We start from the raw sequence: 21,314 nt of genomic DNA on the forward strand, positions 1-21,314 counted from the left end.
AAAATATGTTCAATCTTTGATATCAATAAATGTCAATGGCCTGAATTCACCTATTAAAAGACACAGAGTAGGAAGATGGATCAGAAAATACAACCCAACAATATGCTGTCTACAGGAAACCCATCTTACTCAACAAGACAAACACAGACTTAAAGTGAAAGGATGGAAAACTTACAAGCCAATGGCCCACAAAAAAGGGCAGGAATAGCTATTCTCATATCTGACATGATAGACTCTAAAATAGGTAAGATTAAAAAAGATAGGAATGGACACTACTTAATGCTCAGAGGATCAGTCAATCAAGAGGACTTAACAATTATTAACATCTATGCACCCAATGAGAAGCCATCTAAATACATCAAATGTCTACTGAAAGAGCTACAGCAATATATTAATAGCAACACAATCATAGTAGGGAACTTCAACACCCCACTCTCTCAACTTGACAGATCATCCAGGCAGAAAATCAATAAAGACATAAGGGAGCTAAATGAAGAGATAGATAAACTAGAACTATTGGACATTTTCAGAGTCATTCACCCCAAGAAACTGGAATATACATTTTACTCAAATCCGCATGGGTCATGCTCAAGGATAGAACATATGTCAGGCCACAAAGACAGCATCAGCCAATTCAAGAGCATTAAAATCATCCCAAGCATCTTCTCAGACCACAGTGGAATTAAACTAACACATAACAATCAACAAAAGATTAATAACAGTCCTAAAATGTGGAAGCTCAATAGTACACTTCTGGGTCAAAGAGGAAATCAAGGAAGAAATCAAAATGTTTCGAGAGTTCAATGAAAATGAAGACTCAAGCTATCAAAATAATTGGGACACAGCTAAGGCAGTACTAAAAGGGAACTTCATAGCTATACAAGCACACATTAGGAAACAAGAAAAAGCATAAATAAACAGCCTGATTGCACAGCTTAAAGACCTAGAAGAACAAAGGAACACTAAAGCAACCAGAAGGACAGAAATCACTAAAGTTAGGGCAGAAATAAATAACATTGAGAATAAGAAAACCATACAAAAGATCAACAAAAGTTAATGTTGGTTATTGAAAAGAGTGAACAAAATTGACAAACCTTTAGCCAGACTCATAAAACAAAAAAGGGAGAAGACCCAAATAAATGAGATACTAAATGAAAGAGGAGATATCACAACAGACACCGCAGAAATTCAACATTTCATGCGAGGCTTCTATGAACAACTATATGACACCAAGTTAGAGAACCTGGAAAAAATGGACAAGTTCCTGGATACCTACCAACTTCCAAAACTAAGTAAAGAGGAAGCGGTAGGTATCTATCATCACAGCTAATGAAATTGAAACAATTATCAAAAATCTCCCGAAAAATAAAAGTCCTGGAACAGATGGTTTTACAAATGAATTCTACAAAACCTTCCAAGAAGAACTAATACCTCTACTTCTAAAAGTCTTCCAGAAGATTGAAGACACTGGAATAATCCCTGCCAGCTTCTATGAAGCCAACATCACTCTGATACCAAAAGCAGACAGGGACACAACCAAAAAAGAAAACTACAGACCAATATCTCTGATGAACATAGATGCGAAAATATTGGACAAAATTCTAGCCAACCGGATACAGCAGTATATCAAAAAGATTGTTCATCATGACCAAGTGGGGTTTATCCCAGGCATGCAAGGTTGGTTTAATATATGTAAATCAATCAATGTGATCCACCACATCAACAAAAGCAAGACCAAAAACCACATGGTCATATCAATAGATGCAGAGAAAGCCTTTGACAAAATACAACATCCCTTTATGATCAAAACACTACAAAAAATGGGAATAGATGGAAAATTCCTGAAGATAGTGGAGTCTATATATAGCAACCCTACAGCCAACATCATACTCAATGGTGAAAAACTGGAAGAATTTCCCCTCAGATCAGGTACTAGGCAGGGATGCCCACTATCACCATTATTATTCAACATAGTGTTGGAAGTTCTTGCAATAGCAATCAGGCAGGAGCAAAGAATTAGAGGGATAAAGATTGGAAGAGAAGAAGTCAAACTCTCCCTATTTGCTGATGACATGATAATATACATAGAAAAACCTAAGGAATCCAGCAAGAAGCTTTTGGAAATCATCAGGCAATACAGTAATGTGTCAGGCTATAAAATTAACATTCAAAGTCAGTGGCATTCCTCTATGCAAACACTAAGTTAGAAGAAATTGAAATCCAGAAATCAATTCCTTTTACTATAGCTACAAAACCAATAAAATATCTAGGAGTAAACCTAACCAAAGAAGTGAAATACTTGTATACTGAAAATTATGAGTCACTACTCAAGGAAACTGAAAAAGACACAAAGAAGTGGAAAGATATTCCATGTTCATGGGTTGGAAGAATTAACATAATCAAAATGAATATACTACCCAGAGCCATCTACAAATTTAATGCTATCCCCATCAAGATCCCAAGCACATTTTTTAGGAGAATAGAACAAATGCTACCAATGTTTATCTGGAACCACTACCTAGAATTGCCAAAACAATCTTGAGAAAAAAGAACAGAACCGGAGGCATCACACTCCCAGATCTCAAATTGTATTATAGGGTCATTGTCATCAAAACTGCTTGGTACTGGAACATGAATAGACACACTGACCAGTGGAACAGAATTGAGAGCCCAGAAGTGAGCCCCCACACCTATGGACATCTAATCTTTGACAAAGGTGCCCAGACTATTAAATGGGGAAAGCAGAGTCTCTTCAACAAATGGTGTTGGAAAAAATAGGTTGAAACATGTAGAAGAATGAAAGTGAACCACTGTATTTCACCAAATACAAATATAAATTCCAAGTGGATCAAGGACTTGGATGTTAGACCAGAAACTATCAGATACTTAGAAGAAAATATTGGCAGAACTCTTTTCCGCATAAATTTTAAAGACATCTTCAATGAAATGAATCCAATCACAAAGAAGACTAAAGCAAGTATAAACCTATGGGACTACATCAAATTAAAAAGCATCTGCACAGCAAAAGAAACCACTATCCAAACCAAGAGACCCCTCACAGAATGGGAGAAGATCTTTACATGCCATACATCAGACAAGAGTTTAATAACCAACATATAAAAAGAGCTTGCCAAACTCAACAACAAGACAACAAATAACCCCATCCAAAGATGGGGGGAGGACTTGGACAGAATATTCACCACAGAAGAGATCTAGAAGGCCAAGAAACACATAAAAAAATGCTCCAAGTCTCTGATTGTCAGAGAATTGCAAATAAAGACAACAATGAGACATCACTTCACTCCTGTGAGAATGTCATACATCAGAAAAGGTAATAGCAGCAAATGCTGGAGAGGGTGTGGGGTCAGAGGAACCCTCCTACACTGCTGGTGGAAATGTAAATTGGCCAAACCTCTGTGGAGAACAGTCTGGAGAACTCTCAGAAGGCTAGAAATGGACCTACCCTATGATCCTGCAGTTCCTCTCCTAGGGATATAGCCTAAGGAACCCAACACATCCATGCAAAAAAATCTGTGTACACATATGTTCTTATCAACACAATTTGTAATAGCCAAAACCTGGAAGCAACCCAGGTGTCCATCAACAGATGAGTGGCTGAGCAAGTTGTGGTATATATACACAATGGAATACTACTCAGCTATAAAAAATGGTGACTTCAATGTTTTCAGGTAATCTTGGATGGACCCTGAAAATTTCATGTTAAGTGAAATAAGTCAGAAATGGAAGGACGGATATGGGATGATCTCACTCTCAGGCAGAAATTGAAAAACAAGATCAGAAAAAAAAAAAAAGCACAAGTAGAACCTGAAATGGAATTGGCGTATCACAACAAAGTAAAAGACTCTGGGGTGTGTGCGTGGGGAGAATATAGGTCCATGGAGGGTGATAAATGACATAGTGGGTGTTGTATTGCTATATGGGAAACTGGGGAATATTATGCATGTAGAAATTACTGTATTTTCTGTTGAATATAAAACATTAATTCCCCAATAAAGAAATTTTTTAAAAATGCATAAGAGCCCACTAAACTGAACAACAGCAAAAAAGACACAGCCCTGTTCAAAAATGAGGCCATGTAACAGCATATCATCTGCAAATAATGATAATTTAACCTCATTCTTTCCAATCTGATTCCTTTGATACCTCTTTCTTGCCTGGTTGCAATGGTGAGGACTTTTAGGACTATGTTGAATAGAAATGGTGAGAGTGTCATAGGCCCTTTCGAGTATCTACAAAACTGAGACCAACGAATCTTCATCTGAACTATTCCAGCCTTTAGGTTCATGGTTAGTCAACAATTTGCTTGGCTTTATATGTTAACTCAATTATCAAATAATGTAATGATAACAATAATTATCCATTGTCTTCTTGAACCCTAAGACAGTAGGAACCTCACATTTCCACTATAGAGCCTAAACTTCCTCCAGTCCTGGGACCCTAGGGTAGGGCCCACTTTCCCGTATGCTTCTCCCAATGCTTATCAAATAAGATTGCATCTGCTTATTGCAACCTAATCAACACAATGAGTGCCACCCCAGCATGCTTCACTTCAGACTGTGTCCAGAGACTTCAGGTGTGGAATGACAACCCTTCAGCTTCATCACTCAGGTGAGATCTTTCCTTTCATAGTATTCTCTAATTCCATCCCAGGTGGTTCACTTCACAACAAAGTCCCAAAACCTAGATATAGACTAGGTTCCAGGAGATAGAACATATGTTCACACGTATCCATGAACTAGGACAAATATATACCTGAAAGCAGTAGTACACTAGAGTTTGCAGTGAGTACCCCCCAACACTTCATCTATACTATTCCAACCTTTGGGTCCATGATTCTTCAACAACTTGTTTGGCTTTGTATGTTAACTCTCTTTTCAGCCACCAGGTTCCAGATGCCATCAGGATGCTGGCCAGGCTTCCCTGGACTGAAGACCCCACCAATGTGTCCTGGGGCTCCGCTTCCCCAGAGAACCACCCTACTAGGGAAAGAGAGAGGCAGACTGGGAGTATGGACTGACCAGTCAACGCTGATGTTCAGTGGGGAAGCAATTACAGAAGCCAGACCTTCCACCTTCTGCAACCCACAACGACCCTGGGTCCATGCTCCCAGAGGGACAGAGAATGGGAAAGCTATTGGGGAGGGGATAGGATATAGAGATTGGGTGGTGGGAATTGTGTGGAGTTGTAAACCCCCCCCCCATCCTATGATTTTGTTAATGTCTCCTTTCTTAAATAATTAAAAAAAAAAAAGAAACTGGAAAAAAAAAGAATAGGAAAGGTATCAGGGAAGGGGATGGGATACGGAGTTCTGGTGGTGGGAATTGTGTGGAGTTGTACTCCTTTTATCCTATAGTTTTTGTCAGTGTTTCCTTTCTATAAATAAAAATTTAAAAAAAGAAAAAAAATGAGGCCATGGATCAGGCAGTTGTGCACCTGGTTAAGCGCACACTCTACAGTATACAAGGACTTGGGTTTAAGCCCCTGTTCCCCACCTGTAGGGGAAAAGCTTCACAAGTACTGAAGTACAGCTACAAGTGTCTTTCTGTATCTATCACTCTCTATTTCTCCCTCCCCCCTCTATTTCTCTGTCTCTATCCAATAATAAATACAATAAACAAAAAGGTTTTTTAAATGAGGCCAGAACATGGACAGAAACTCTAACAAAGAAAAGATCCAGAGAGTCAACAGACAAATCAGAAACTACTCAAAGTCACTAATTATCAGAGAAATGAAAATAAGAACAACAGTGAGCTACTGCTTTACACCTGTGAGAAAGGTGAAGAAAGGACAGAAACAAGCAACCAAACAAATGACAGAAGCAACAAATATTGGTGAGGATGGGAAGATAAAAGTTATACTTCTACACCACTAGTGGGAATGTAAATTGTTCCAGCCCTTGTGGAAAAGAGTCTGGAGATTTCTCAGAACATAAGACTGGACCTACCCTTTGACTCAGCAATTTCTTGACTGAGGATTCCCAAATGAAACAAAAACAAAGAAATACACACGCACTTATGTTCATAGCAGAAGTCAAAACTTGGAAACAACCCAGATGCCCAATGACAGATGAGTGACTAAGAAACTTGTGGCATATATACATAATGGAACACTACTCAGCTGTTAAAAAATAATGAAGTCATCTCCATTGCCTCATCTTGGATGGAACTTGAAGGCATAATGTTAAGTGATATAAGCCAAAAAGCAAAGAACAAAGACTGGATGCTCTCATTAGTAGGTGCAACTTAAGAAAAAACATAGAGGGGAAAAAAAAAAGAGAGGGAAAACACAAAAGTTGGATTGGATGGGGTCTATACAGCACCAAAGCAAAAGACCCTGGGGAAGGAGAGGAAGGGAGAAGTTAAAGACAGCCTGGGGTTCCTGGTTCATGATGGTAGAAAAGGACCAGTTTTGTAGACAGAGAGATGGGAAATGCATCCATGTTTCAACAACTGTACTGTAAACCATTAATCCCCCAATAAAAATGATTTAGAAATTATGTTGTGATATATATGTGTATATATATATATATATATATATATATATATATATATATATATATTTAAATAGTACTCAGCTTTAAGGTAAAAGCTTTACTTTAAAAAGAGAGAGAGAGACCTGGGATAAATGTTACCTTCAGACGTTGTGAAATATAAAATGGGTATATTACCTAATTCCTGGAGGAGAATGTATATGTAAATAATTTATTCATTTGACAGTTATTGAATATCTATAAAATCTAGAGATATACAATACATGCCTTTCTGACCAGGCAGTGGTATATCTGGTACAGCATACATGTTATAGTGCACAAAGATCTACGTTCAAGCCCCTTTCCCCCACCTGCAAGGAGGAAGCTTCAAGAATGGTGAAGCAATGATGCACATGTCTCTCTCTCTCTCTCTCTCCCCCTCCTTCCCTCTCAATTTCTGTCTTTGTAAATAAGGGGGCTGGGTGGTGACACAGCTGGCTAAGCACACATAGTACTAAGCACAAGGACCCACGCAAAGGATCTATGTTAGAGCCCCTGGCTCCCCACCTGCAGGGGGACGCTTCACAAGCGGTGAAGCAGGTCTGCAGGTATCTCACTGTCTTTCCCCCTTCCAGTCTTCCCCCTCCTCTCTCAATTTCTCTCTGTCCTATCCAGTAAAATGGAAAAAATGGTTGCCAGGAGCCATGGCTTCGTAGTACTGGCACCAAGCCCCAGCAATTACCCTGGAGGCAAAATTAATTAATAGACTAATTAATTAACAATACCTGTCTTCAAGGAGATTTCAGCTGCTATATTTTGGTCTTATATATTCAATTATTATTATATATTCAGTTATACTCAGTATAATTATACTCAGTATATTCACTATTATATATTTGTTAAGTCCCCTGAATATTAATGGTAACTCAAACAACTTGGTAATAATGCAAAACCCTCATTAATCAGAATTCTAATGCTATGGGATGTCTAGTTCACCTAGATTTTGCTTGAATGCTCTTTTTAATTTTTATTTATAAAAAGGAAACAGTGACAAAATAAGGGGGGTACAACTCCACACAATTCCCGCCACCAGAACTCCATATCCTATCCCCTCACCTGACAGCCTTCCTATTCTTTTTTTTTATTTGCTTCCCCCTTTTGTTGCCTTTGTTGTTTTTTTATTACTGTTGTAGTTATTATTATTGTTGTTATTGATGTTGTCATTGTTGGATAACACAGAGAGAAATGGAGCGAGATGGGGAAGACAGAGAGGGGGAGAAAAAGACACCTATAGACCTGCTTCACCACCTGTGAAGTGACAACCCTGCAGGTGAGGACCCGTGGGCTTTAACCGGGATCCTTACAGGCCTAGTCCTTGGCTTCGCACCACATGCGCTTAACCCGCTGCACTACTGCCTGACCCTCAGATTTTCTATTCTTTAACTCTGGGAGTATGGACCCAGAGTCATTATGGGGTGCAGAAGTGCCAGGATAGCCTAAGGGTGCTTCTTCCTGAGCAAGTGCTCTCTAGGTTGGAGAGAACGCAACTGGAGCCAATCTAGGCTGCAGTGTGGGAGAGCCATCAGTAACTCATGCCAAGATAGCGTTGTAGGAGATACACTCTGGAACTCTCGGAGCTGGAAAGCAATCCCAAGTGTGTTTACTTCAGAAGAGCAGCTGTATTTATACTCGCCAAGTAGGGTGAAAACAGGATGTGATGTAGAGAGGGTGGAGTGAAAAGAGACTGGTGGAAATCAGGGTGACTATGAGAGGGGGCGGAGCAAAAAGACATCGTGAACCAGTGGGATTAAACCAATGCCCTGGAGGCAGGGTGGTGCTTAGTTAACAGTGGTTTATGTAAATAGACTTCAGCTTTAAGTGGGATCAAACCAATGCCCTGCAGGCATGGTTGTGCTTAGTTAAGCAGGATTAGAGACAGAGGCTTTAAGGCAGGGGGGCCTGGAATACTACCCAACACAGAAGGTGGAAGGTCTGGCTTCTGTAATTGCTTCCCTGCTGAACATGAGCATTGACACATTGATTTATACTCCCAGCCTGCCTCTCTCTTTCCCTAGTGGGGTGGGGTTCTGGGGAAGTCAGGCTCCAGAACACATTGGTAGGGTCTATTTTTCAACATTTTTCTAAAATATACTAGTCAACCACATTTTCCTTCCTTTCTTTTTCAGATCATGTACAGAGTCTGAAGAATCACTTGGCCTCTCCCTATTCTCAATCCCTAATCCCAGAAGTGACACATTTCAGTTCTTGCTGTTTACATTTATACTTATAAATCAAATGCTTAAATTTCTATTTCTATACCTTTGTTTCATTTTTAATGACACTATCCTTTGAATTCTGACTAGTAATTGGCACCAAATAATTCTCCCAGTGAAAGCAAGATTCAAGACTAGAATCTGTCTGTTTGAAAATTTATGCTTCTCCTTACCACTAGCTATGAGCTTTCAAAGGCAACCCCTGTTGAATTAGCATGATTCCAATTATTACATTAAAATTTGAAATGCATCAAACTAGATTTCATAATCAATGCTGAAAATTATTAAGACATGAGTGGTCTGGGAGGTGGCACAGTGGATACGGCATCGGACTCTTAAGCATGAGGTCCTGAGTTCAGTCCCCGGCAGCACATGTACCAGAGTGATGTCTGGTTCTTTCTCTCTTTCCTCCTACATTTCTCATTAATAAATAAATAAAATCTTTTAAAACAATTATTAAGACAAGACCCCTACCTTCACAGTTTACCTGAAAGATACACAGGCACACATATAATTTGAGTATATCAGGTTTTCATAAATATTTACTAAAGAAGACAAAAACCGCCAAAAATTTTGATAGAATGAGCTCTAAGAAAGATTTGGGGAGGGAGTCGGTGGTAGCGCAGGGGGTTAAGCACAGGTGGCGCTAAGCACAAGGACTGCTGTAAGGATCCGGGTTGAAGCCCCCGGCTCCCCACCTGCAGGGGAGTCGCTTCACAAGAGGTGAAGCAGGTGTGCAGGTGTCTGCCTTTCTCTGTCTTCCCTTCCTCTCTCCATTTCTTTCTGTCCTATCCAACAACAACAACAACAACATCAATAATAACTACAACAATAAAACAACAAGGACAACAAAAGGAAGTAAATAAAGAAAAGGAAATTTAAAAAAAGAAAGATTTTGGGAGAAACAGAATTTAAGTTAGGCTTTAGGTGCAGAGGTACCATACTTAGTGCTATTTAATTATTTTTTATTTTATTTATTTAATTTATTCCCTTTTGTTACCCTTGTTTTATTGTTGTTGTCGTTGTTGGATAGGACAGAGAATGGAGAGAGGAGGGGAAGACAGAGAGGGGGAGAGAAAGACACCTGCAGACCTGCTTCACCACTTGTGAAGCGACTCCCCTGCAGGTGGGGAGTTGGGGCTGAAACCAGCATCTTTACGCTGGTCCTTGGGCTTTGTGCCACCTGTGCTTAACCCACTGCGCTACCGCCTGACTTCCACTTAGTGATACTCAACCTGCCTTAGTCCAACTCTGACAGCTGATACTCTAAAAGCTTGCTAGAAAATTAGATAATTGTATACAGTATATAAAGTTATCCTCACCAGTGCAGCCAAATAACGAAGCACCTTGTTATCATTCAGCAGCATTTTAACAACATCACTTTTTGGAGCTTTTGGAATCAGGACAAAGCAGTTCTGAGCAGAGTCTTCAATTAATCCATAACCATTATAAGGAGGTAATTCCTGAAAAAGAAATACAGAAGAAAGAAGTAAAGCACGGGTTAGCAAGGCATCTCACCTGGATAATTCACTCACTTTGTTGTGCATTGTCAGCCACACTAAGGGGAAGCTTCAGAGCTGTGTTGTCTTCCTTTCTTTGTCTCTAACATTCTATTTGAACAATGTCAGCCTGGACAAATGAGACTCCAGTGATGACTAAGAAGGAGATGGAGAAGCAGCAGAAGCAAAGTACATACAATTTGAGATAAACTATGTCTTCAAGTAACCACGTTTCTTTGAATAAATAAAGAGAATATGATTCAAAAACTATTTTTTTTTCTTTTTTGCCTCCGGGGTTATCACTGGGGCTCGGTGGCTACACCACGAATCCACTGCTCCTGGAAGCCATCTTTTTCCTGTTGTCGTTGTTACTGTTATTGTTGTTGCTGGATAGGACAGAGAGAAATTGAGAGGGAAGGGGAAGACAGAGGGGGGCGAGAAGCAAACCCCTGCAGGTGGGGAGCCAGGGTCCTTACACTTGGTACTATGTTCACTTAAACCACCCTCAAAAACAATTTCTGTGTCAAAAATTGTGCTTAGAAAAAAATAACATCAGGAGTTGGTAGTCAGGCAGTTGCGCAGTGGGTTACACATACATGGCTCAAAGCACAAGGACCAGCGGTAAGGACCCATTCGAGCCCCGCCTCCCCACCTGCAGGAGTGGTCACTTCACAGGTGGTGAAGCAGGTCTGCAGGTTTCTGTCTTTCTCTCCCCCTCTGTCTTCCCATCCTCTCTCCATTTCTCTCTGTCCTACCTAACAATGATGACATCAATAACAATAGTAACTACAACAATACTAAAAAACAAGGGCAACAAAAGGGAAAATAAACAAATAAATAAATAGAAAAAAATAACATCATGCCTGATCAAACTTGATCTCTGAAGCTATACAGGGTCAAACCTAGTCTTTGGATAGGAGGGAGGAAAATCTTACATTGTCATCTTTTTATTTATATCTTTTATACTATGATTACTGATGGTAGAAGTGACTGATGAGCACAAAAGAGTAACAGATCTAGAATGAAGCTATTGCTGATGTCATTGACCCTTTACTGCCAGATCAGGGATCTGATTCTGCTTCCAAACCTAATTCTAGCCCTTGTGGTCATCCTTGTAGTTCAGTCTGTGACACCTTAGTGGTATAAAATGTAGGCCTCAGCCTGGCAGAAATCTGATCCAAATGCTATTTTCCTGGCCTATGGGGGCGGGGGCGTGTATGTTAGCATATGAAAACATGTGGTCAGGATGCTGAGATTTATTTAAAAAAAAATTATTTATTGGGAGTCAGGTGGTATTGCAGCAGGTTAAGTGCAGGTGGCGCCAAGCACAAGGTCCAGTGTAAGGATGCCAGTTGAGCCCCCAGGTCCCCACCTGCAGGAGGGGGTCGCTTCACAGGTGGTGAAGAGGGTCTGCAGGTATCTGTCTTTCTCTCCCCCTCTGTGTTTCCCTCCTCTCTCCATTTCTCTCTGTCCTATCCAGCAACAACATCAATAACAACAACTACAACAATAAAAAACAATAAGGGCAACAATAGGGAAAATAAATATTTTTTAAATTTTTAATTATTTATTCCTATTGACCTGCATATTTTTGTTCATCTCAAACAAATAAGCAGTCAGCCAAAACTGGGTTTATCTAGAAACAACTAGAGCATAAAAAAATCAGTTAGGAAATACAACTTTACAGCAAGACACTTACTTGTACATTTACCCAACATGAAAGAACAAAAGGGGAGAATGGGACAAAGGGAGAGAGAGAGTGAAAGAAAGGAGAGAGAGAAAAACAGAGAGAGATAGGAAAAGAGAGAGAAAGAGGAAGAGAAGGATGAACTTTCATATTATTGGGAAAGACATTCTCTCCTTGAGTGAGCTCTTGCTAGCCAGTGAAAAGGAGCTTCACTCCCTCTAGCTAGCAATGCAAAGTAACATAATTTCTGTTAGGATTCTGAAGATGAACTGATTGTATATGAATATAAACTCTCCTCAAGCCTCTGGCCATCAATTAAATATAGCTTCTAAGTACTTCCATATTTCTAGTATCTTTATTTCTTGTTTTTTTGCCTCCTGAAGAGAGATAACAGCCATGCATTACTGAGATGCAAACTGTCTCTCCTCATAGGGCTTTTCTTTCTTTTTACCATTTTATTGCAGGGTTAATGGTTTAAGTATAGTTGTGGGTACAATTTCTTACCTCCCTGTGACAGGAACCTGCAAAATACTCTCACTCTCAACTTAGGTCATTTTCCAAAAAGGTAGTATTTACATAATATCTGTAATGTTGATGGCAATATAGCTCAATAGAGATTACCTGTATTTTCCTCCTCTACTGAGGAGAATTTCAACAACATAAGGAAAAATCCCCATAGAAATGGACCTGAGGGGCCTGGTGATGGCACACCTGGTTGGGTGTAACATTATCATTATTATGTGTGAGGACCTGGGCTCAAGTTTCCAGCTCCCAGCTCCCAGCTGCAAGGAGGAAGTTTCAGAAATGGTAGAGCAGTGATACAAATAGAGATTACCTGTATTTTCCTCCTCTACTGAGGAGAATTTCAACAACATAAGGAAAAATCCCCATAGAAATGGACCTGAGGGGCCTGGTGATGGCACACCTGGTTGGGTGTATCGTTATCATTATTATGTGTGAGGACCTGGGCTCAAGTTTCCAGCTCCCAGCTCCCAGCTGCAAGGAGGAAGTTTCAGAAATGGTAGAGCAGTGATACAAATGTCTCTCTTTGTCTCACCCTCTTCTCCTCCCCTTTTTCTGCCTTGTTGTTTCTCTCATTCTCTTTCATATAAAGGGAGGAATACATAAAGGAAGAGGAAAGAAAGGAGAGAGCAAAGAGAGAAGACTAAGACTCTTTCTAGTGAAGCAGGAAACAACATACCAAAACAAATTTCAGATGCAAAATTTGGCAAATTAGCATAAAAGAGTTAGATGAGCTTAATTGTTTTCAGTAAGGCTCCATGAAGAGTGAAAAGCATGACTCTAGGATGCTGAGATGTATTTACCCCAAATCTTAGGTAGTTCAGATGCTGTTTCCTTTCTTGTCAATTCAAGGTAGACTACAGCAGAATTACTTCTCATTGACTAATTTTTGCTACATTTTCTCATCAAACTCAACTTGTACCATGCTTTCCTACTAGAAATATCTTCCCAAAATTATTTACTATAGATTTTTTAATTTCGTTATTGGGGGAGTAATGTTTTACAGTCGATAGCAAATACAATAGTATTTACGATAGTAAATACAATAGTTTGTGTTGTTTTGTGTGGGTTATGTTGTTTTCGCCGTGCTGGCTTCACAGGCGGGTAACAGATGACCAGGGACTCATGGTTGAGCTGTAGGCAGTGTCTCTTTATTCATGCAGGACGCAGCACAATCTAAGACGAGCTAAGCTAAACTCAAGTACCCTAAAACTCACAATGCTGTCTTTATATATACTTGCCAAGTAGGGTGGAAAGAGGATGTGACATAGAGAGGGTGGAGAGAAAAGTGACTGGTGAAAATCAGTGTGACAAGGAGGGGATCAGGGTGTGACAAGGAGAGGGGGTGGAGCAAAAACATATCATGAAACAGTGGGGATTGAACCAATGCCCTGGAGGGAGGGTGGTGCTTGTTAACAGCGGTTATGTAAATAGAATGAAGTGGTTATGTAAATAGAATAGTGTTAAGCAGGGGGGATTTAAACCAAATGAAACAGAAGGGGTCTCATGCATACCAACAAGTTTGTACATGCATTTCTCAGTTTTCCACACAATATAACCCCCACTATGTCCTCTGCCATCCTATTCCAGAATCTGAACTCTCATACTAACCACCCCAGAGTCTTTTACTTTGATGCCATACACCAACTCCAGTCCAAGTTCTGCTTAGTGTTTTCTCTTCTGATCTTTTTTCAACTTTTGCCTATGAGTGAGATCATCCCATATTCATCTTTCTTTTTTTATTATCTTTATTTATTTATTGGATAGAGACAGTCAGAAATCGAGAAGAAGGGGGAGACAGAGAGGGAGAGAGACAGAAAGACACCTGCAACCCTGCTTCTCCACTCGCAAAGCTTCCCCCTGCAGGTGGGGGCCGGGAGCTCGAACCTGGGTCCTTGCACATTGCAACATGTGCACTCAACCAAATGCGCCACCACCCAGCCCTGTATATTCATCTTTCTGTTTCTGACTTATTTCACTTAACATAATTTTGTCCAGCTCCCAAGATGGGCTGAAAATGGTGAAATTACCATTTTTAATACCTGAGTAATATTCCATTGTGTATAGATAACCACAACTTACTCAGCCACTCATCTATTGTAGGACACCTGGGTTGCTTCCAGGATTTGCTATTACAAATTGTGCTGCTATGGACATAGGTATACACAAATTGTTTTGGATAGGTGTGCTGGGTTCCTTATGATTTATCTCCAGGAGAGGAACTGCAGGGTCATAGCTACTAGGTTCACTTCTAGCCTTCTGAGAGTTCTCCAGACTGTTCTGCACAGAGGTTGGACCAATTTACAATCCCACCAGCAGTGCAAGAGGGTCCCTTTGTTGCCATAACCTCTACAGCATTTGTTGCTGCTATCTTTTTTGGAGTATGACATTCTCACAAGAGTAAAGTGATATCTCTTTGTTGTCTTTAGTTGCATTTCTCTGACAGGCAATAACCTGGAGCATTTTTTTTTTCATATGTTTCTTGGACTTTCAGATCTCTTCTGTAGTGAATATTTTTTTAATTATCTTTATTTATTGGCTAGAGACAGCCAGAAATCAAAAGGGTAATGGAGAGGGCAAGAGACAGAGAGACACCTGCAGCACTGCTTCACCACTCACAAAGCTTTCCTCCTGCAGGTGGGGACCGGGGACTCAAACTCAGGTCATTGCACATTGTAATACCTGCACTCAAGCAGGTGTGCCACCACCTGGCCCCTGTAGTGAATATTCTGTTCATGTCCTCTCCCCATTTTTGGATAGGGTCATTTGCTTTCTAATGGTTGAGTTTGGCAAGCTCTTTATATATCTTGGTTATTAGCCTCTTGTCTGATGTATGGCATGTAAAGATCTTCTCCCATTCTGTGAGAGGTCTCTTTGTTTGGGTATTGGTTTCTTTTGCTTTGCAGAAGCTTTTTAATTTGATGTAGTCCCATTGGTTTATTCTTGCCTTAGTCTTCTTTCAGTGAAGATGTCTTTTATAATTTATGTGGAAAAGAGTTCTGCCAATATTTTCCTCTAAGTATCAGACAGATTCTGGTCATTTAATCTATTTTATATGGACACTTTGAACAAACTCAACTCAGTGATCCCTGGTTTTCTGTGTTGGCCTCAAATGAAAGCAACCAGTGTTCTCATCACAAGCAGCATTTATTGCAAAACAACACGAGAGGAGAGGGCAGACTGGTGAGTTCATTCATTGTGAGACTCATGTGCAAGTCTCCAGATCAAATATCAACAAGTAGTCATGGGAGAAACTCCTCCTCAGTTCCACCGAAGGAAAAACAGTGAGAGAGATTCAAGGTATGCTGAGTTCTGTTAACTGCTGACTTATATTTGCTGACCTCATTCACATAAGATTCTAAATACTGATATTCACACATCTATAACAGGATATCCCCTTAAAAAAGCAGTGACTCTGCCATGTTCACCTAAGAGTACTGGTCCCTATCCACTGTCTGAGGCTTCAGTCTAAGTGGCTATCATGGCTGAAATATATCTAGTGGATCCAGTAGACAGATAATGACCTAATTTGTTCCTAAAGCAAAACCACTTTTCAGTGACTACACAAGTTTTCATGGACAGAGACTTTGGGTGAGCAACATTAGCTAATCATTTCAGATTCTCTGAAAGTTGGGCAGAAATGCAGTGGTGACATCTAAACTTGTTTGCATTTCTCATTAGTGCACAGTGACATCAGCCTGGATTTGGGGGGTGAGATGGGTGGAAATTAAGCAGTAAACCTCTGAGTAACCTTTCTCTCAAAACTCTTTTGATTTTAACAGGTCCCTACCTGTTTCTCTCCACCCCCCACCCCCAAATGTTTCTGAAGACATTCACTGATAACAGCACAAAAGCCTGGGGTACTGGCATCTCACTTGTCATATTCCAAGCTATTGTTCAGGTCATGTCCTCAAACTGATAAAACTACTAGATTATATTCCTGCTTATGTGACATCCACCAGGTTTTTCTTGGGTTTTCTTATGAAGCAAGTACACATGGAGACTAGTCCTACAGTCCATCAGATACTGCTTTCAGAGGCAACTTCCACAGTAGATTAATTCCCCTAGTCTAGACTTCTTCCTTTCACCACATCAGCATGTCTCCATATGGAACCAGCCTGATGAGAACACAACAAAACCATATTTACTTACTCCTGGCCTAACAGACTGGTTTGATCTACAGATGGTGTGATTCTCCAACTGAACTGAAGATATCCACTTAATATCTACATATGTAAACCATGGGCCTAACTTGGGCTTTAGTTTTATCCCTCTAGACCCTACCACAACTTCCCATTTCTGCTTTTCACCTGTGTTGTTCTGGGCTTAAATAACTGAAGTGTAATGACTAAGGAGAATTATAAAGTTTTTAAGTGAAGTTCCACTACTCATTGTCAACAGAAACTTACACAGAGAAAATTATTATAGAGAATTAACTGAAAATAATAAGCTGGCCAGAGACTACAATTAGTAGACACATGTATGGATATAGAATTTGTTTTATTGGGAGTCGGGCGTAGCTAGCAGGTTAAGCGCAGGTGGCACAAGCACAACGATTGGCATAAGGATCCCGGTTCGGGCCCCCGGCTCCCCACCTGCAGGGGAGTCGCTTCACAGGCGGTGAAGCAGGTCCGCAGGTGTCTATCTTTCTCTCCCCCTCTCTGTCTTCCCCTCCTCTCTCCATTTCTCTCTGTCCTATCCAACAACGATGACAGCAATAACAACAACAACGATAAACAACAAGGGCAACGAAAGGGAAAATAAATAAATAAATAGAGAAAAAAATTAAAAAAAAAAAAGAATTTATTTTGTTTTAACCAGAACACTGCTCAGCTCTGGCTTATGGTGGTGCGGGGGGACTGAACCTGGGACTTTGGAGCCGCAAGCATAAGGGTCTCTTTGCATAACTATTATACAAACTTCCCCTGCCCCCAGTTTCATTTTTAAGTGACTGAGATAGGGTAAAGTAGATGTCTGTTCACATTTTTCTTTTGAAAAGAGTTTAGTGACATCATTTTATACAATGACAATACAAAATTGGTCCTCAGATACTAACACTCTATTTTATATATGGGGAACAAAAAGAGGGTTTGTGAGTTGTTCCTGACTCAAACAGGTAAAACAAGCATTGGTACTTTTCAGTCCCTAATACTATGTTTAATATTTCAGGTACTCCTTGAATTAGCTGTATACTGTGGTTTTTAAAATATGCAATTCTTACCTGAAGCTGTAAAACATAGGGCTCAGCTAAAATTCTGAAGTTTTATTATTTCAGAGCATTAAAATCACTCTGAGATAACTTTTACTTTATAGTACTTTTATGGCACACAGAACTAAATTTTATTCAGTGTGATTATAGGGAAAGGTATGTTGTAATGAAAGTCATCTTCCAAAACTGTCAACTAATTAGACTTTTGTTTTATTCCCATTAATACTTAAGTGAAAAGGTTTAGTAATAGACAAGGAAAAAGGAAATGCCTTAGGGATCTCAAACTTTAAAAGGTGTCTTTCTTGGTTGCCAAAGTGGGAAAAATAGAAAGTGTGGTGCAACAGAGAAATGAAAATCATAGAGTAACATGAAAGGTACCTCGTCATCTTCTACTTCCCTTCCTACTCCTATTTTCTCATGCTGAATTAGTCACTATTAATATTATGGGTGGCTATTCCTCCAGGTTTTTACTTAGTATAGCTAAATATTGTGTACAATAACTTACAAAAAAAAAAAAGGGAGTTGGGCAGTAGTGCAGTAGGTTAAACAGGTGGCACAAAGTGCAAGGACCGGTGTAAGGATCCCGGTTCAAGCCCCCAACTCCCCACCTTCAGGGGAGGAGCTTCACAAGTGGTGAAGCAGGTCTGCAGGTGTCTGTCTTTCTCTACCCCTGTCTTCCCTTCCTCTCTCCATTTCTTTCTGTCCTATCCAACAACAATAATAACTACAACAATAAAACAACAAGGGCAACTAAAGGGAATGAATAAATAAACAGATATATATTTTTTTAATTTAAGAAAGGATAAATTAACAAAACCATAGGGTAGGAGGGGTACAACTCCACACAATTCCCACCACCCAATCTCCATATCCCACCCCCTCCTGAGATAGCTTTCCTACTCTCTATCCCTCCGGGAGCATGGACCCAGGGTCATTGTGGGTTGTAGAAGGTGGAAGGTCTGGCTTCTGTAATTGCTTCCCAGCTGAACATGGGTGCTGACTGGTCAGTATAGTAGGGTGGGTCTATGGGAAAGCGGAGCTCCAGAAAACATTGGTGGGGTCTTCAGTCCAGGGAAGCCTGGCCGGCCTCCTGATGACATCTGGAACCTGGTGACTGAAAAGAGAGTTAACATACAAAGTCAAACAAACTATGAAAACTATGAGTCTCTACTCAAGGAAATAGAAACTGATACCAAGAAATGGAAAGATATCCCATGCTCATGGATTGGAAGAATAAATATCATCAAAATGAATAAATAGATATTTTTTTTAAAAAAGATCTTTAAAAAAGTACCACATCATATACATACATATATATATATGCAATAATTTAAAAAAAGTATGGGTATTTTTCCATGTTAAAATACATAGACATCTTCTTTATCAGTCTTACAATATTCTAATTATATGAATGAATATACTATAATTTATTCTGACAACCTCCTTATACTTAATTATAATATAATATAAACATATCTTTTAAAAAATGTTTAGATAGAGATCAGGAGAAACTGGGGTGGGAGGGAGAAATAGAGAGGGTGAGAGATTCCTGAAGCACTGCTTCACCACTTGTGAAACTTCTCTCCTGCAAGGGGAGACCAGGAACTTGAATTCAAGTCCTTGCACAATGTAACACATATACTCTAGCACATGTACCACCGCCTGGCCCCATACATATTCTTTTTAAAGTTTTGTTTATTTATTTACTTTTATAAGAGTGAGAAAGAAAAAAAGTGAGGCCACAACACAGTTCAACTCTGTTATATAACTATACCAAAGACTGAACCTGAGTCCTCTGTGAACTTGGTATTGAAAGTTCTGCACTCTAACATCAAACAATCTCTCTGCTCTCACATATATTCCTATAGTCCTTAAACCAGATGTTCTTTCTTTTTTTCTTTTTCCCCAGACCAGATTTTCTAGGTCAAGAGATATGCAATGTTTACTCTAAAAATGTTAGATGATGGGAAAAACTGCATTTTCAGAAAGTCTTTTCTTACTGGTACTCCCATTGACAGTACACCACACACACACACACACACACACACACACACACACACACACACAATGCTCATTCACATCAGAGAAAATACTAGGTATTGTAAGCTTTTTTTCTTAAATCCAATATATTTAAAACCTCATTATTTTCACTTCCACTTCTTTGATTATCAGACTGAAGTCTTTTCATGTTCACTTCTCAATTTTATTTCTTCTTTTATGAAATGTTCGTTTATACGTGTTGCACATTTTTCAGTGGGCATTCACTTAATAGTCTTTTTTTTTTTTTTTTTTTACTGTTTTTATTTACTTATTATTAGATAGAGACAAAGAGAAATTGAGAGGGGAGGGAAGATAGGGAGAGAAAGAGACACCTGCAGCCCTACACCTTCACCATTTGTGAAGCTTTCTCAGTGCAGGTGGGAACTGGGGGCGTGAACTTGGTCCTTGCTCACTATAATGTGGGTGCTTAACCAGATGCACCACCACCTGACCCCTCTTTTTCTTTAATTTCTATATCAAAATATTAATTCTCTCACTATACTCGGAACTAATGTTCTCTTACCTGTTTTACTGGAGGTGGTTCCTTCTTGCTCACGTCAATACTTGGCAAATCTGAGATTCCAAACTTTTCTTTGTAGTACTGTCGAGTAAATGGGTCACAATCATAAATGAAGAAAGTTCTACTACGGATAGTGACTGTTTTCCCAACGATGAAATCCTTAGCAGTATACCATTCCAACACCTCTTGATCAGATATTTCCAATACACACTGAGGGAAGGTCTCTAGTAGAAGATAAGAAGGAGGGAGGAAATAAAAAGGAATATAAAGGAAAAGATAGATAGCTCAGCAATACTGAAAACCTGAGCAAGTGCAGTCTTTGCTCTCATCAACAGTCAGGAATTCCTCTACATAATCAGCCAAACATAAGGCTATGTTGGTAAAACACATAAATAATACAGCAGATGTTTTCTATAAAGTGTCTCTTCCATATCCCACTCAAAATATATGACTAGAGGTCACTAGCTATACACTGCTAAACATTGCGATGGTAATAATTAATAAGGATGGAGTTCCTGCTGCCATGGAGAAACATTCTGGGGGCCGGGTGGCAGTGCATCAGGTGAAGTGCACATAGTATGAAGTGTCGGGACCTGCACAAGAATCCTGGTTCCTCAGCTGCAGTGTGGTCACTTCATAAGCGGTGAAGCAGGTCTACAGGTGTCTATTTTCTCTACCTTCTCTATCTTCCCCTCCCCTCTCAATTGCTGTCATATACCCCTCCCAGAAAAAGAGGGGGGGGGTGAGAGAGAGAGAGAGAGAGACATCCTGTTTGGAGCATCACATACTAAGAAATTATACAAGTAATAGTGATCACTCCTACTAGGACAGCCTAACTTAGTCTTGAATGTAGCATGAGGGCCAGTCAGGGAGAATACTGACTCCATTAATCTGTTCATTTGAGAAAACAACAGAGTTTCAAACATAAAGTCAGCACATTTTTGGAATAAATCTAATTTTCTCACACCACTTTATGAGAAGAGTTTACTTGTTTAAGGTTGATTCCCTATGGCATGTTCTCCATGGAAAGAACAAGATAGTCAATCTGGTCAAGTGCCAAGTTATCTAGCTGTA

The 21,314-nt window shown here is 39.7% G+C and overlaps 2 protein-coding genes across 2 annotated transcripts in view; both read right to left on the reverse strand.

The window, feature by feature from the left end:
* LOC132538115 (EF-hand domain-containing protein 1-like) overlaps positions 1–20,321 on the reverse strand; it is a 56,425-nt gene extending 36,104 nt beyond the window's left edge. The window contains exons 1-2 of the mRNA XM_060190047.1: positions 20,244–20,321; positions 10,086–10,226 (exon numbers count right to left, since the gene is read on the reverse strand). Coding sequence (XP_060046030.1) covers positions 10,086–10,120 — 35 coding nt within the window. The 5' untranslated portion in view covers positions 10,121–10,226; positions 20,244–20,321. The remainder of the gene's footprint in view (positions 1–10,085; positions 10,227–20,243) is intronic.
* The window catches only part of EFHC1 (EF-hand domain containing 1), a 178,246-nt gene that overhangs the window by 141,174 nt on the left and 15,758 nt on the right, over positions 1–21,314 (reverse strand). The gene's annotated exons all lie outside the window — the stretch shown is intronic.

Source organism: Erinaceus europaeus, chromosome 4, assembly GCF_950295315.1.
Source record: "Erinaceus europaeus chromosome 4, mEriEur2.1, whole genome shotgun sequence".
NCBI classification, from domain to species: Eukaryota; Metazoa; Chordata; class Mammalia; order Eulipotyphla; family Erinaceidae; genus Erinaceus; species Erinaceus europaeus.